At 42.7% G+C, this 15274-nt stretch overlaps 1 protein-coding gene across 5 annotated transcripts; it reads right to left on the bottom strand.

Moving 5' to 3' along the window:
• Positions 1 to 256: 256 nt before the first annotated feature.
• Positions 257 to 15220, bottom strand: CRYZL1 (crystallin zeta like 1). Of its 5 annotated transcripts, none has more exons than XM_088051683.1 (15): positions 15142 to 15220; positions 14391 to 14472; positions 13634 to 13705; positions 12759 to 12836; positions 12226 to 12298; positions 11785 to 11829; positions 10471 to 10539; positions 9261 to 9394; positions 7798 to 7909; positions 4904 to 4927; positions 3884 to 3982; positions 2839 to 2960; positions 2511 to 2616; positions 1069 to 1114; positions 257 to 671 (listed from the first exon to the last, which is right to left on the bottom strand). In XM_088051683.1, the coding sequence occupies exons 3-15, from the start codon at positions 13697 to 13699 to the stop codon at positions 572 to 574; spliced, it is 1074 nt and encodes a 357-aa protein (XP_087907809.1). In that variant the 5' UTR covers positions 13700 to 13705; positions 14391 to 14472; positions 15142 to 15220; the 3' UTR covers positions 257 to 571. The 5 variants fall into 5 exon arrangements, with proteins under 5 accessions (XP_087907809.1, XP_014111104.2, XP_087907808.1 ...); XM_014255629.2 differs by lacking the exon at positions 15142 to 15220 and adding an exon at positions 14813 to 14918; XM_088051682.1 differs by lacking the exon at positions 15142 to 15220 and adding an exon at positions 14693 to 14912.
• Between the last annotated feature and the right edge of the window lie 54 nt (positions 15221 to 15274).

The following is a 15274-nucleotide window of genomic DNA, read 5'->3' as shown; positions in this document are numbered from 1 at the left end:
GGGTTTACCAGGTTTACTGCCTTAGTGCTGAAATGAAGGGAAAGAGCTGGGGGCAATTCCTGCTGTCAGTACCACGTCCTTCCCATCTGGCACCCTCGCCAACCTTGATAGTTTTCCCTGTCCTTCAATTGAGTAATAATTTTAAATGTGAATTAAGATCTTTAAGTGCAGCACTCGGTCTCAGTGCTGTCAAAAGAAAAATGTAACTATTAAGGTGACTGCTGGTCGGGGTTGGAGACAAAAAGACGAATAAAAACATCTTTGTTTCCCTCTTTAATTTCTTAGGAATGAAAACCAACAGCGACTGCATTTGCCTGTAGATCTTTCTGACATTTTTAAGTGCGGCAGGGCAGACAAGATTTTTATGTCAAGGCTGCTTCCTTAGAAGCTGCTGATGGGAACATTCTGCTCAAGGGAATTAAAAAACCCTGAAGTCATGGAGCTTCAGAGACCATTTGTACTGAGGTACAAAGAATGTTTAAATTCTGTTTGCTTCCTGCAAGTGTACGCTGATTTACTCCACAAATACAGTTCTTTATCTTCTCCAGGCTGAGAAATCAGAAGTTGTGTGTCAGAACTGGATGACTTGTCTCTTTCTTGCTTGATTTTTCTGAACTATTTCCATAGAAACTTTGGCTTCGTACAATGGGATTGGTTCATCCAGCTGAGGCCTAAAATGAAACAGTAGAAAGTGCTGGTGAGCACACCCAGACCAACAGAAATATCACAGGACAGACTTTACTTTCACTGTGTCAACCTCCCTCCTCCCACAAAATAAGTTTTATGGCTTTGCTTCAGTGCACAGAAGAAGGGAAAAGCCCCAAAGCAAACAGGAGCTACAAGTGAATGAAAAGAGATCCTTCCTGCAAGGGAAAAAGGGGGGTGATGGGGAGGGTTCTGCTCATCAGCAGTTGTTATCCTGCTTTAAGGGAAGGGATCTTCCATGCCCACCTCATTATGGGAGTCTACTTCTTTCCTGAAGCTCTGCTCAGGAGTGTTAGTGCTGGCAAGAGTTTTCTACTTCTAATGCTGAATTTAAAAAGCCACAGAAAACTTCACGTCTCTCACCTGAAAATGTTATTTGATAATTTCTCCATGATATCTTCCAGGATGGGTATCCAAGAGGACTGTTAAGGAACAATAGAGCTGGACAGAAATCCCTTTACAATCACATTTGCTGGTCACAGCCCTGTACTGATAAAAACTGAGCAAGATCAAGCCAAAATGAAAATGAACCCAAATTCCTTCCTTTAGATCAGATTTTTGTACTTGTTTCTATATCAGAAACCTCCTTTTCTGACATAGGATGCAGAAATGAAATATGGAATATTTCAATTTTTTCAATATGAAAATACTCAGTATTTCAATATGAAATACAAGTGTAGCCTGCATTAGTATAACATCAATCAATCATCAATCATTGGCATTTTTTGTGCAGAACAAAGAGAACAGATTTTGGGACCAGGTAGCTGTTGTGACTGTTCATATAGGCACCTGATAAAAAACCAAAATGAAGGTGGGAACACAGCAGAGGCTGGAAATTCTTGGAGCACCCTGCCATGTGAGGGGTCTGTGAGTTAATGACCACCAGCCAACACGTGGGGCTGTATTCAATCTTTGTATGACACTCAAACAATAAGGCTCATCCTTCATTTTAAGGGCAATCAGACTGATATTTGAAGCTCAAGTTCTTTTAAAAAAGGATCAATTTATGATTCAGATGCTCCAGAATTTCACAAGATACACAAGTCCCTAAAGCCAAAAGCACCCAAACCTTCCAGGGCTGAAAATGTCCTACCCATGGAGCTCAGTCCAGCTGCATCAACCCAAATGTAGGGGACATTCCTTTCCTTTTTCCCAATCCACATTGTCCCTCCATAAATTTTAGGTACAAAACAAATCAATACATTTTATGTACCTAATAGTTCTGTACATTGCAAATAAAGGAAAAGTTAGGAAGCCAAAACGCTTCCACTTCTGCAGTGAATATGAGGGCATTAAGTTTACAAGTGATGCATCTAATGTCCAAAAGCACAAGTACAAAAAAAAAAAAAATCAAAAATGTCACTTGCATAAAATAAAAACATATAGATCTTAATTTAATTATAGATCTTAATTTAATTATTTGGTTCAATAATGAACCAAACTACTGCATTTTTTCCCCCCAGAATGGGTGTTTTGCAGCACTACTTTTAATGAAGCTTGTAGAGACATTTTCAAGGCCAGGCTGGACATTAGGGCTTGGAGCAGCCTGGGACAGTGAAAGGTGTCCCTGCCACAGCAGGGGTGGCTCTGGTTGGGCTTTAACTTCCCACCAAAGCAGTCTGGGATTCCACAATGTCTTTAAAAGGAATGCAGAAAATACCTTAAAACCTGAGTGTCTCTTATACTTTAGCTCCACCTTTCAGCTGGGTTGCAGCACTGAGCAGAGAAGAACTCCCAGAGGGATTTCCCAGTTGCATTTTCACTCCTTTGAGCAGTGAGAATTCCACAGGACCACCAAAGGATATCGAGATATTTCCCCTGCTGCACATTGGACAAGTTCCAGATCTCATCATTCAGGAAGGACACCGAGGCTCCCTTAAGGAACAAGGAATGGCTGTCTGGAGGATCCAGCTGAAGCAAATTGAAAAAAAATGTAATTTAGCTACATTTCCCCATACATAAATGAAGGTTAAATGGTTATTTTATAGAGATGGTTAAACCAAACGAAAAAACACCCCTTGCTCACTCTTAAAAGAGGAAACTTGTAACACTGACAGGTTGAAAAAATAGTTTTATGTGTCTGTACCTCTATTTTCTGTGGGACAAATTACTCCCTGCCACAGGCATCTTTACCTGCAGGTTCTTCTCTGTCGTTATCCAGCGTCCCCCAGCCCCAAGGAGAGTGATGATGTCGTGCTTGTGAGGCAGCAGCTGGGATTTGGAAGCTGGCTCATCTTCAGCACTGTACAACCTCACTGGGGAGGGAGAAGAAATTCCTCTGAGCTCAGAAGAAAATGTGGAAAATTCAATATGTATTTATTTCCACACATTTTGGTGGAACTCTAAGTTCTTTGGTTGTTTCAGCTAAAAGTCGTTGAAAACTCTGAATTTATAATTTTATTTATACCCTGAGTATTTTATATGTGTTATTCAGAATAAGAGAGTAATATTTTGTTTATATTTCTAATACTATATAATAAATAGTAATATATAATAATAAAGGCTAGTAATATAGCCTGTATTATATAGTATATAACATAATAGTACATAATATAAATTATATAATATGTAAAATGTATATAATATATAATATGCAAAATGTATATAATATATAATATGTAAAATGTATATAATATATAAAATGTATAAAATACATATTATATAGTATATATAACATAATGTATACATATATTATATGTACAATATACATATTGTATACAATACCATATATAACTATAACACCCATATATAACAACTATAAACTATATTATAGTATATGTATTAGTATAATACGTATAATTAATATAATATATAATAGATATTACACATATATAAGATAATAGATTTTATATATGCTAAGTATAATAATTATATATAATATATTTTTTATTACATATAATATATATAGCAATATATTTTATTATATATTATATATAGTATATACACATAATATATCATAAAATATATATAGTAAAATAATATATAATTTAATTCTAGAAGAATATATAAACCATATATTATTATATTTATATATACATTTTATATATATAAACCATATATAATTATAATTTAATATATACATTTTATATATAAAAATGCTAAATCATATATTATTTCTATATATATTTTTCTATATTTAGATGATGGAATTCCCAAGGAAGCAGAACTGCAGGAATACCTCCAGCATCCAGCACGATGTCCACGCCCAGCTCGCCTGTCTCCTCCAGGCAGCTCTCAGCCACGTCAATCTTCCCGTGGGACACGTCGATCACTCGGGCTGCCAGAGCAGGACACCAACAAAAACAGCTTCAGGTCCATGGAAACAGAGTTAGATGCTCAAAACTGAGAGCTCAGACCCCGAGCAGCAGCTTCTGCTCTCTGCAGGTATCACAAACGGGTTTGCAGCTACACCCAAAAAACCCTGGCACATCTTTTTTTCCTTTCATTTTCAACACAGTGCAAAATCAACACCAAAAAGTATGAGTGCAGAAGTTCAGCTCATGAGTTTCTTGGCCCAAAAGGATAAAATGTGGCACTCTAAGATTAGAAGATTAGAAATCCTTCTCTAAGTTAATTCTTTGCTATTCTTGTCCAAGTCCTGGCTCTCTGGGTTATTCATTAAATGTTTAGATGAAGGGATTTACATCTGCTCTTGAAATACTGCTGAACTGAAAGCCACCAACACCTTGTCCTGTCATGTATCTCTGATGCCCAATTTATGGTTGGTTATAAAGATGAACCACAGAATCAGGAATGAGAATCCTGGAATGGTTTGGGTTGGAAGGGACCTTAAGGATCATCTCATCCCAGCCCTGCCATGGCAGGGACACCTCCCACTGTCCCAGGAGCTCCCAATGTCCAGCCTGGCCTTGGGCACTGCCAGGGATCCAGGGGCAGCCCCAGCTGCTCTGGCAATTCCATCCCAGCCCCTGCCCACCCTGCCAGGGAACAATTCCTGCCCAAGATCCCATCCAGCCCTGCTCTCTTTCAGCTAAAAGCCATTTTTAACATTACAACAATAACACAGGGACAGAAAAGGAGCAGCTACAGGTTTTGTTTCATCATTGTGAGATAGAACAAACATTTAGAAACTAAACAGGCCAAAGACTTCACAGCAAAATGAGAACTTGAAAGAGCATCAACCAAATTTGGAGGCCCATTCCAGAGGCTCCTGGCCTGAGCTCTGATCTGCACTTACCCACCAAAGGCTGCCGGGCTCCTTCTGGAATGTGATCCCAGAAGCAGGGAGGGACGGAAAGAGGGAGCAAGAAAAATGCAAGGAGTTGGTCATTAAGGATATTAACAAATCATCAATAAATGCCTTGGGTTTGGTTCTTTTTGTCCCTTCAAATCCCCAATCAAATCATAGGATGCATCCAATTCCTAAGTCATTCCCTCTTTTTTTTTCACTGAAGTAAAATGATTTCACTGGAGAGAACACATGGCTAAAATTTACTAAAGATGGGATAATAATTAATTGTTAATGATAGCCACATTCCCCATAAGCAAATAAATCCCCATAATATAATTTTCTTCTTAGCTTCCTCCAGTCAAGAAGTTAAAAGGTTTTCCTTAACAGGGCAAATATGACATGGTATTATTTCTGCAAATAATTTCATTTTTTTGAAAATTATTCTGGTTTCATAGACCTAAACCCTGGCAATCAAAAAAAAAAAAAAAAAAGGCCAGAGTTCCACCAGTTTGACTATTCTGATTTCTGTATAGCAAAAATGTCAAGTTTTGTTCCTTAACTCAGTACAATAATTCAAAATCCTGGTCAACTTCCTTCCTAAAAAATGCTGGAAAAAATTGTCACCACTGTGGAAAAGGCCAAGCAACAAAGTGTAATATAATTTTCCATAATCCTTTGTCATTTATGTATTTCTCACAGAATACTGGTAAATTAGTTCAGTTTCTTCTGCTGTGACTTGCACAACTTCCAAAGTAACATTTTCCTGACTGGCAAAACTTCAGTTTCTCTCCTCCACTGCTGGCAGGCACAGAACACCAGGATTCCACAGAGTTCCCAGAGTTAGCTTTTCCCCAGGAAGTTCAGCTGCAGTTTAAACCCTGTCACCCCAGGATGTGCTGGGGGTTTTGGGATCGTGTTCACTGGGGGTTCTAAGCAGAGGCACCCCCAAGAGTGTTGGTGGCACAGAATAAAATCTCCTAAACCAAACTAAAAGAAAAACAGGAGGTGCCTTTGGGAGCAGAGGAAATATCTGTGTATGTATAGATACTTTTCCTTGGGATCTCTAACAGAAACTCATCCCACTGTTTATGGAATATTCTGTCCCCAGCCTGAAACACACCCATTAAAATGTCAAAATTTGGTAAAATCCCCTCCTTATTCTATTACAATTTTTACTCCAGAGATCACTGAAGACAAAAAAAGCCCCATCCTGTTGGTCCAAATACAAATCCTGAAACATTACCAAGAACTTCTACTTCAGGCACTGGAATCACATAAATTAACAAACAAATCTGAAAGTCTGAACTCTTTTAAAAGCTTTTTCCTTTTGCACTCAAACTCTTTTTCTCTTTAATGCTGCATCCAGGTTCTATTTCTTTATTTGAAATAAAGTTGCAGTTATCATTTTTCCCCCCTCAGCCATTCCAGGAAGCAGCTTGGTATGCTCAACAACGATAACACAAATTGCTGCTCACTGAAAACTGCCAAAAATCCACTGAACAAGCACAGAACTGAAAATTCCCCACCCACAGACACAAGAAGCCACTTAGAGCTTGGGTGGATCTATTTGATATTAACATTCAAAGAACTTAAAAATGCTGTAAAAAGTAACTCAGGACAGTGAGAATAAAATTGCCAAATCCTTTCCTAGCTCATGAATTTTTCATATAATTAGCAAAATTTTTCATATAATTAAAAAATATACTAACATTCCATAAAATGTTACAAAAGGAAGTTTTAAGTCTTCATTATTTCCTCTTTGGCCCTGTAACAGCTGGTACAACAGGGCTCTGCATAGCAACAGCATTCCCAAAAATCTTCCAGTTCTGATGTCTCTCACAACTGCTAATGCAGTAAAATATATAAACATAGAGACAGTAAAAAAGGCTGCTGAAATTAGGAAAAATGATGGGTTTTTTGGGTCAAATTGCAAAAAAAACAGTGTTACTGTCATGCTCTAGAGAAATCAGTGTGGCAGGTGCTGCAGCATCCCCTCCTGCAGCTGATGTGCCCAGCTCTGGGGTGCAGCTGTAACCACACAGATGGGGCTGCACAAGGCTCCCCACAAAGGCATTTTACAGCTCTGGAACTTCAGTGAATGCCAACACAAATCATACTCTGACAAATAAACCTGGGGATTACGCTGCAGCACTTGCTATTTGCAGGGGGAAGTAGCAGGTACCAGTTTTAGCCTTTTGCTGCAATCCAGCCAGACCTGACAATTCATCCTTTATTTTAAAACTGTCTGAATAAAGGAATATTCCACTTTCCTCCACAAAACACCACTGCAATTTTGATCAGAAAAAAATGCCAGTAGCTCCTACACAGAGTATTTTCTCATGTTATTTTCAGAAGGGAAAAAAATCCCAAAAACTGAAGTATCAAAGAGAAGAAGTCAGGGAAGAATGCAAATGTTGTGTGTGAGGCCAAGCTCCTTTAGAAAGCAGGAGAATGCATCCAGCTCCAGCAGTGGCAGTACCTGAGACTTGATAAAACACTACAAGGAGTAATCTGAGGCTGCTGAGTGTTGGGTGTCAGGTGTGTGAGCTCTGGCACACACTGGGGTAGTGGTGAGTCAGCAATCCTTCCTTCCTTCCACAGCAACCACTTCATCAAATGGAAAGATTTCCTGAGCACTTAAGCCAAAAGCCAGCACTCAGCACTAGTGGAAAGTACTGCCAGTCATTACAACTGAAATGGAGAATCAAAGTGCCATTAAGAACACCTAAACCAGAAATTAAATACCTGTGGAGCACAGAACAAACCTGAAAACTATTTAATTAGACTATTTATCAATTTGTATTTAATTTTTACAGAAGGAAGTCTCTAGACCTGGCAGAAAAAAAAATATTTTGAGACATTCTTTAGGACAAACTTTAAAACTGAAGGATAAAACTCACCCCCAGCAGGTCTGAGTCTCTCCAGGTACTGCTTGTCCTCCAGGCTGTGGGCAGTGGAGATGACTCTGGCCCCTCTGTGCTGGGCCAGCTGAATCGCGATGGTACCAAATGGCTGAGGAGGGAAAAGCAGGGCCATTGATTAATTGATTAATTCATTTATTTACACCAATGATTTGATGTTGTTTAAGAGCAATTATATTGCAAAGGCCACCCAGGAGAGTACCCAGAAATGAACTTACTCCTGCAACAAAACACAGCTGAACCAAGAATTGAGTATTCACAGACCTGCTTCTGTCCTAAGTGAGGCCAAAACAACTCTTCAGTGACTGGGAAGCTCTGAATGAACTTTTGGTCAGTAGCTGGTTCTTGTCTTCAACAAAACATTTCAGATATTACTTTAATTACCACAGCCACCTTCACTACAGTTGGAGCTCTGAGCTTGAAGGGAAAAAAGCTCCAAGGAAAAAGCCCCAGCCATGTTTACATTACAGAACCTTGGCTGAGGGAGCCTCACATCTTCATTAGCACTACGAACTACAGGGATGCAAATCAAATTATTCATATCCAAGAAAAGGTAAAAAGTAGAGGTGGGAGAGGACTGAAAAATAAGGCATTTTCCTGCAATTATCCCTGAGGGCTCTGGGCAAAACAGTGTCACTGCAGGACACCAGAACACCCTCCCTTTCTGCACCCCGAGACTCCAGGCAGGACAATATTCCTGCTCAGGATCTCACGTGGGAAAGCCCTTCCTGCAAACCCATGAAATGCAGGGCACTGCCAGCACTCCCTGGAGAGCACAGCTGTGAGAAATGCAGGGAGGTTTGTTGCATTTTGGTTTTTTTAGGGCTGAGTTTTTTCAGGATACTCTTTCACAGGGAGTTTCACTGATCTTAGTTTTGTGTCAGGAAGGATATTCTACAGGTTTGTTAGGCTCTTGTTTTTTGTGTTTATTAATATATTATTATAAGACTTAGACAAAAAGTCTGAAGACCTGCTAACTTATTGCTTGTTTCAGATTGGCTTGAATGGTGCAAAATGGCTCTGAACTATGCAGCTTTTTTATTTTTATACTTACTTTCACTTAATTAGACACATGTATTTTTTTTTAGTGACTTCATGACTTAACATTTGTGTGCTGAAGCATTTTTTATTACTACTACTCAAAAACTTCTAGAAGAAGATGAAGAAGGATGAGACACTACTTTAAATTCTTTATCTTGTCTTCTGTTCTTTACACTAAACTCTAAACTTTAACTGTTTTACTCAGTGACTTAAGAAAACTCTTTAATTTACACACTCACACTTTTAGCTTTTCTATTTAACTTTGACAGTTGTTTTTGTGGTGTTATATGAAATTCAGTGTTTTCTTGGATGTCAGAGCTAGGGCATGCACTCTGTGCTTCAGACTACCATGGGAGGTTTGTGCAGAGGAAATCTGTGAGCATTGCCCAGCTGGTACCCACACTTGCTCCATCCAGGACGAGGACACTGCTGCCAGGGGACACCTGGGACAGGTAGTGCAGGGCCGTGTACGCGCGGAGCCCGTCCCGCACCGTCCCGGCGGCCTCCACCCAACACACCTTCTGTGGCTTGTGAACTGGGGGGGACAAACACAAACAAATACACAAACAAACACACCAAAGAGATGGTAAAAACCCCAGGAAAATCCCTGGGGCTTGTTCAGCAAAACTTGTCACAGCAAGTCAGGAAGGCTCCACCTGCAAACAGGTCCCCATCATCGATTCCTGTTTCCCTCCTGTATTAAGAGGATATTTTGCCATATTTTACACAAGTAAATTAAGGATTCCATTTTGGTATAAGTTTAAGGGAGCCACCTCATACCTACACAGCTGGAATTCACAGGCAGTCACAGAAACAACACAACCTATATTTAGATATTTAGAATCCCAGGATGGTTTGGGTTGCCTCAAAGCCCATCCAGTGCCACTCCTGCCATGGGCAGGGACACCTCCCACTGTCCCAGGCTGCTCCAATCCTCATCCAACCTGGCCTTGGGCACTTCCAGGGATGGGGCAGCCACAGTTTCTTTGGGAAAAGCAAATTTTGAGCAAAAGAATAGTGTGCTCAAGATAACAAACTGTTGGAAGAAGGACAGGGACTCCCACATTTAGTATCTTACTCATTAAAGCAATCTATGCCCAGAAAGAGAAAACTGGAAGCTCACAATAATTGAAAACAGTGTTTCAATACCAGGCTTTCCCTGACCCTCATCCCTGAATTTTCCTTTCTCCAGTTCCAGTCTGCTTGTTTCACCCTGTCTGTTAGTCTAGTCCCAAGTGACGTTGCTGGACTGAGTCAAAGGGAAGAAAAAACCAAATTTCTCCTCACTAAGTTTTCTGACAGATTAGGAAAAAGTATAACAACAATTAAGCAACAGAAGTTAGAAAGGGAAAAAAAGGAAAAGGAAAAAAACAGGGAAAGCTTGTGTGGTTTAGGCCATCTCAAACTGTGAAATGGTGTCAGCCAAAAAAAAAACCCTTGAGAGCACTGAGTGTTCAAACTTCTGTGACTTGGTGGGGCTGCTGAAATTTTGGAATGTTGGAATGGAAGGAGTGTGCCCAGAGCTCCAAGGTAATGTGCTCCCTTTAAGAAAAGCTCAAAGTCTACAGATACAGTCAAAATAATTATTAGCAAAATGTATAATCTACAAACCCAAATAATGCTCGTGAACCAGGATAACTTCACATACACCAGACTCCTCAGAATCCAGGGGCAAAATTCCTGGAAAAAACAGAACACAGACCTTGAATTTCACACAAGCAATCATTCCAACTGAGCACCCTCCCAAGGAATTCCCTGGCCTGGCTTGCTCTGGGTTCAGTCCCTCTTGGCAGGTTTAGGACAGGTAGGAGACCTTGGCCAGGTGCTAATCTGGGGTGTCCATGGGCACCAGGCAGTTCCAGAGGTGCTTCCACAGCATTTTGGGATTGAGGGAGAAAGGCTGGGGACACCAGTGAGTGCTGTTTGGTACTGGCAGGTGTCATTTTTGTCTGGTGATGTCTGGACTCACACCACACCCTGAGTGTCCCATTCCACTCCTGGCTGTGGATCACAGAGGAGGGATCTGGGGCACGGAGCAGCCACCCCACAGCCCCTCTCAATTCCCATCCCAATTCCTGAACGTGGGGTTTGCAAAGGCAGCAACAAAGGCACAGGAAGAAGCAGAGGAAGAACACACAGGAATGTGGAAGTGCTAAAAAGCAGGAATAGGAAAAGGGAAGTGCAGGAAAAACAAACTACCCAGGGAAGGCAGAGAAAGCAAAAGCAGAGTAGCAGAAAAGATCCCTCCATCCTGGTTATAACTGAGCTTTTTACCTTCACTGGCCACAGAACTCTCCTGAACAGGAGCTTCTGGCGCCTGCTCCATCTCCTGAATTCATGTCCTCTCCATCCCAGGGAAAACCATGCTTTTCTTCCCTCTCTCCCACAAGTCTCACACTCCATTTAGACCAAAGGGCTTTGCCTTGCAAATCTGGCTGCTGTGTCCTGTCTTTCACAGCTCCCATTAAAAACGTGCTTGTGCACACCTGGAGCTGTCTCCAGGTTTATCCAGGGAATAATCAGTGTCTAGGAGCTGCCCACAGCAGTTCTTGTGCAGTGAGGGAATAATGCAAGAAGGACCACGATGTCCAAATAGACATTCTCCCCACATCACTCTGTCCTGCTTTCAGACCTTCAGTCATCCTCCAACCCTTTGATTCAGCACACAAAATATAAACATAGGACAGAAATGACTCCTCTCTCCTAAGGCACCAGTCACAATTTGGTGGTTAATACAAAATCGTATTTCAAATCCTAAGGCAACGTTCTTAGACCAGAATTCCCATTTATAAGTTTATGCATGTGACAGCAGTTTAATTTTGAAAATACACGGTCAATTTAGCTTTACCAATGATTCTAACCTCAGTCACTCATTATAAAAAGATGACTGATGGTGTCAGTTGAGGCAAACAGGCATTAACTTACCCACCACTTCATCATCTGGCTGGAAAAAGGTCACCTTGCTTCCAACTCACCATGGAGAGGTGAAAAGGAGGAAAGAAGAGAAATATTTATAGCTGGAATGGGATGTGCATTTGGAAGCACTGGTTATTACTAGATCACAAAACTAAAGATATACATTTATAGTGAAAAAACATAATTCTATGGATTACACACATGGCAAGCCCAAATGTTGGATTCCCTAACTCCGGCACCTCAGCTACAAGAAGTTCCATGCAGGAACACACAGGTGATGTCTGAGAGCCAGGCTGCACACTCCACCTCAGGGGAGTGATAACAGCACTGGGAGAGCAATCAAGGAAGCAAAGAATTGCTGCTTCTAAAGGTGCCCTACCCAAAAAGGAGTTCTTTCTTCTGACTGGAATCCCTGCTCCCTCCCCTCCCTGCGCAGTGACACTCACTCACCTTCCAGCACAACTCCCGAAATTTCTCTCCCAACAGGCACAAGTTCCTTCTTCAGTTTAATTTCTGACAGGAGCTAAATGAAAACAATGCCTACAACATCTTGAAAAAGGCTCTGTATTTACATATTTATTATCATCTTACAGCATTGTATCATCAGTAAGGCTGGGCAATTACCAAAATGATATCCAGGGGGAAAAAGGTGCACACATTCCTCAGTCAACATTAAATCATGGCACTGAATTCTGCATTTCAATTTCGAAATATATTAAAAATTAAAAGCAGGGAGTTATTACCAGCCAAGCCAATTTGTGACTTAAGAGTGCAAATGAAGAAAAAAGGGATTTATTGCAAGAGATCTCACAGCTGACAACTGATCTGTCTCCATAAATTAGAAACCAAATTCCAGATGCTATTTATTCAGAGCTGTGCAAGAATCCCAGACCAGTCCTGTGCCCACTGCCAGCAGCAAAGCCACAGCCAAGGGCCATGGAAACCACAGACACCCCCAGCTTTACACAACACCAAGCAAATACCTTTGTGTCCACCCAGCTCAGAGCACAAGCTCTGACCTGCACCTTCACATCGTGGTCTCTGGTGGGAGGCAGGTTCTCCTAGGACAGATTTACAGTTGCTGTGTTAGACAATGGATGTGCCCACAGGAGCTTCTCCAGCTCCTGAAAGCATTTCTCCACTTCTTTAGTGGGGAAAGCACACAGGTTTTTCCAATGAAAAGGGGTTTACAACACCATTTTTAGTACATGTACATTATTGCTATTATTATTATTATTATTACCATTATAATATAATACAATTGTTATTTTTATTACTATTAACATTAGCATTATATTATTATTGCAAACTGGTCACTAGACCTTACTCATCATTATCATCTTCATCATTATTAGGTTACTATATTCTGATATTATTATTGCAAACTAGACCTTACTAAACCTCATCAGACACTGACATTATTTTTCTGTTGAGGTTTTTTTTCCCTTTATCTGAGGCACAAATCCTGACAAACCTGAGCTCAACATTCAAGTCCAAAATGAAGTCTAAATGATGTCAAAGAAACAACCTCAGTAAGAACCGGTGTTGTTACCCCAAACCTGATAGATTCTTCAAGCTCTGTTTCTACTTTTCCAGGGACTAGAAAATGCAGTCAGGAAATGTGTGTCATCTTTCAAGACTGCAAAGCTTACTTGTAAAGTCTGGACACCAAAACTGCAGAGAAATTCAGCAGTGGTCTTGGCAAGTGCTGATGATAGAACTTGCTGCAAATGCACCTCCCCTACCAGTCCTTTCCCAAGCCTGCACAAGATTTCTGTGCCTCAGTTCCTCCGTGACACTCAGCCAAACTCTCCTCTCCCACTGCCTGATGGACAGAGCTGTTCTGATGGGAACTCACTCTTTCTTGGAACACAAATGTCATTTCCTCTCCAGGAGAATTCTGCTGACCATACAGGGCCTTCATAGCGACCTGAAAAACCCAGCAACCAAACTGTGACATCTGCAGTGTCTGTGGGCAAACAAGGCATTAAAGCCCTGGTAAATTAAAGTAAATTAAAGCACTCTGTAAGAAACACAGCCATTGTTTGCAGGCAATTTGAGTCTTTGTGATACAGAATTTCTAAACCAGATCAACGGTTTAGTTGCCCATAACAGAGAAAATCCACAAAACTGAGAGTCACAGAGTCGTGGAATGGTTTGGGCTGGGAGGGACCCCAAATCCCACCCATTCCCAGCCCTGCCATGGCAGGGACACCTCCCACTGTCCCAGGTGCTCCCAATGTCCAGCCTGGCCTTGGGCACTGCCAGGGATCCAGGGGCAGCCCCAGCTGCTCTGGCAATTCCATCCCAGCCCCTGCCCACCCTGCCAGGGAACAATTCCTGCCCAAGATCCCAAGATCCAGCCCTGCCCTCTGCCACTGGCAGCCATTCCCTGGCTCCTGGCCCTGCAGCCCTTGGCCCCAGTCCCTCTCCAGCTCTCCTGGAGCCCCTTCAGGCCCTGATGTAGGTACAGCAAAGGCACCGAAGGACACAGCATTTACTGACGGCTGTCCCGTTCAGCAGAGGGGCTCTGTGCCACCCAACCACACAATTCAGACAGGGGCACTGCAAAGGGGACACAGGGAATTCCCGTGCAGTAATACAGCGAGCCTTACTCGTGACTTCACCAAAAATCACCGCCTGGGTTTCTGGTCTCCTCTCCCGCCTCGGTCCGCGTCGTCCTCAACGAACAGGAACCTTTAGAAAGGAAAAAACAACGAAAACCAAAACAACCAAACAGTAAAACTGAGTTAACGAGGAAAAAAGAAACCAGGGAGTAGAGAGGCAGGAAACCATGCGATCACTATTGCAGCTCTAAGCCCTGAGAGACCATCCCGAGACCCCCCCGCATGAGGCCGTGCCCGCCCCGCGACCCCCGGGAAGCCCTTCAAGGGCTCCGAGCGAACCCGGTTCGCACCGAGAGGTTCCGACAGCCCCGGGCCGGCCCTCAGGAGCTCCGAGCGCACCCGGCCCGCACCGAGAGGTTCCGACAGCCCCGGGCCGGCCCTCAGGAGCTCCGAGCGCACCCGGCCCGCACCGAGAGGTTCCGACAGCCCCGGGCCGGCCCTCAGGAGCTCCGGTTCCGCGGGACTCCCGAGCGCCGCGACGCGCGCGCGGTTGCCATGACACTCCCTCACTTCCGCCTCGCCCTCAGGCACCGCCCCCCCGCCCTGCAACCAATCATTGCATCCAGCGGCACGTGAGCGCTCGCGATTGGTCGCATTGGCCGCCATTCATCGTGGAAGCCGAGGTACGATTGGTTCTCGCGGATGTCACTCACTCACGAGGCGAGGAGGGAGGATACGGCGCCCGGCACGACCTCTGGGACATCGCCGGGGAGAGGGAGCAGACGCCACTTGCAATTACCTCATGAATTAACACCGTATGCACAATACAGGCCCCTCCCGCGGGCGGAGAGGAGGGAGCGCGGCTGCCCCTCACCGCTCCCCAATCGCTGGCCCCTCAGCCTGGCAGAGCTGTAATTGGTGGGGTAGGCGGG

The sequence above is a fragment of the Pseudopodoces humilis genome, chromosome 2 (assembly GCF_049639895.1).
Source record: "Pseudopodoces humilis isolate 2021_Gansu_Grassland_sample_001 chromosome 2, ASM4963989v1, whole genome shotgun sequence".
Taxonomy (NCBI): Eukaryota; Metazoa; Chordata; class Aves; order Passeriformes; family Paridae; genus Pseudopodoces; species Pseudopodoces humilis.
Note: the sequence above shows the minus strand (reverse complement) of the source record. Positions and strands in the feature narration are given on the sequence as shown.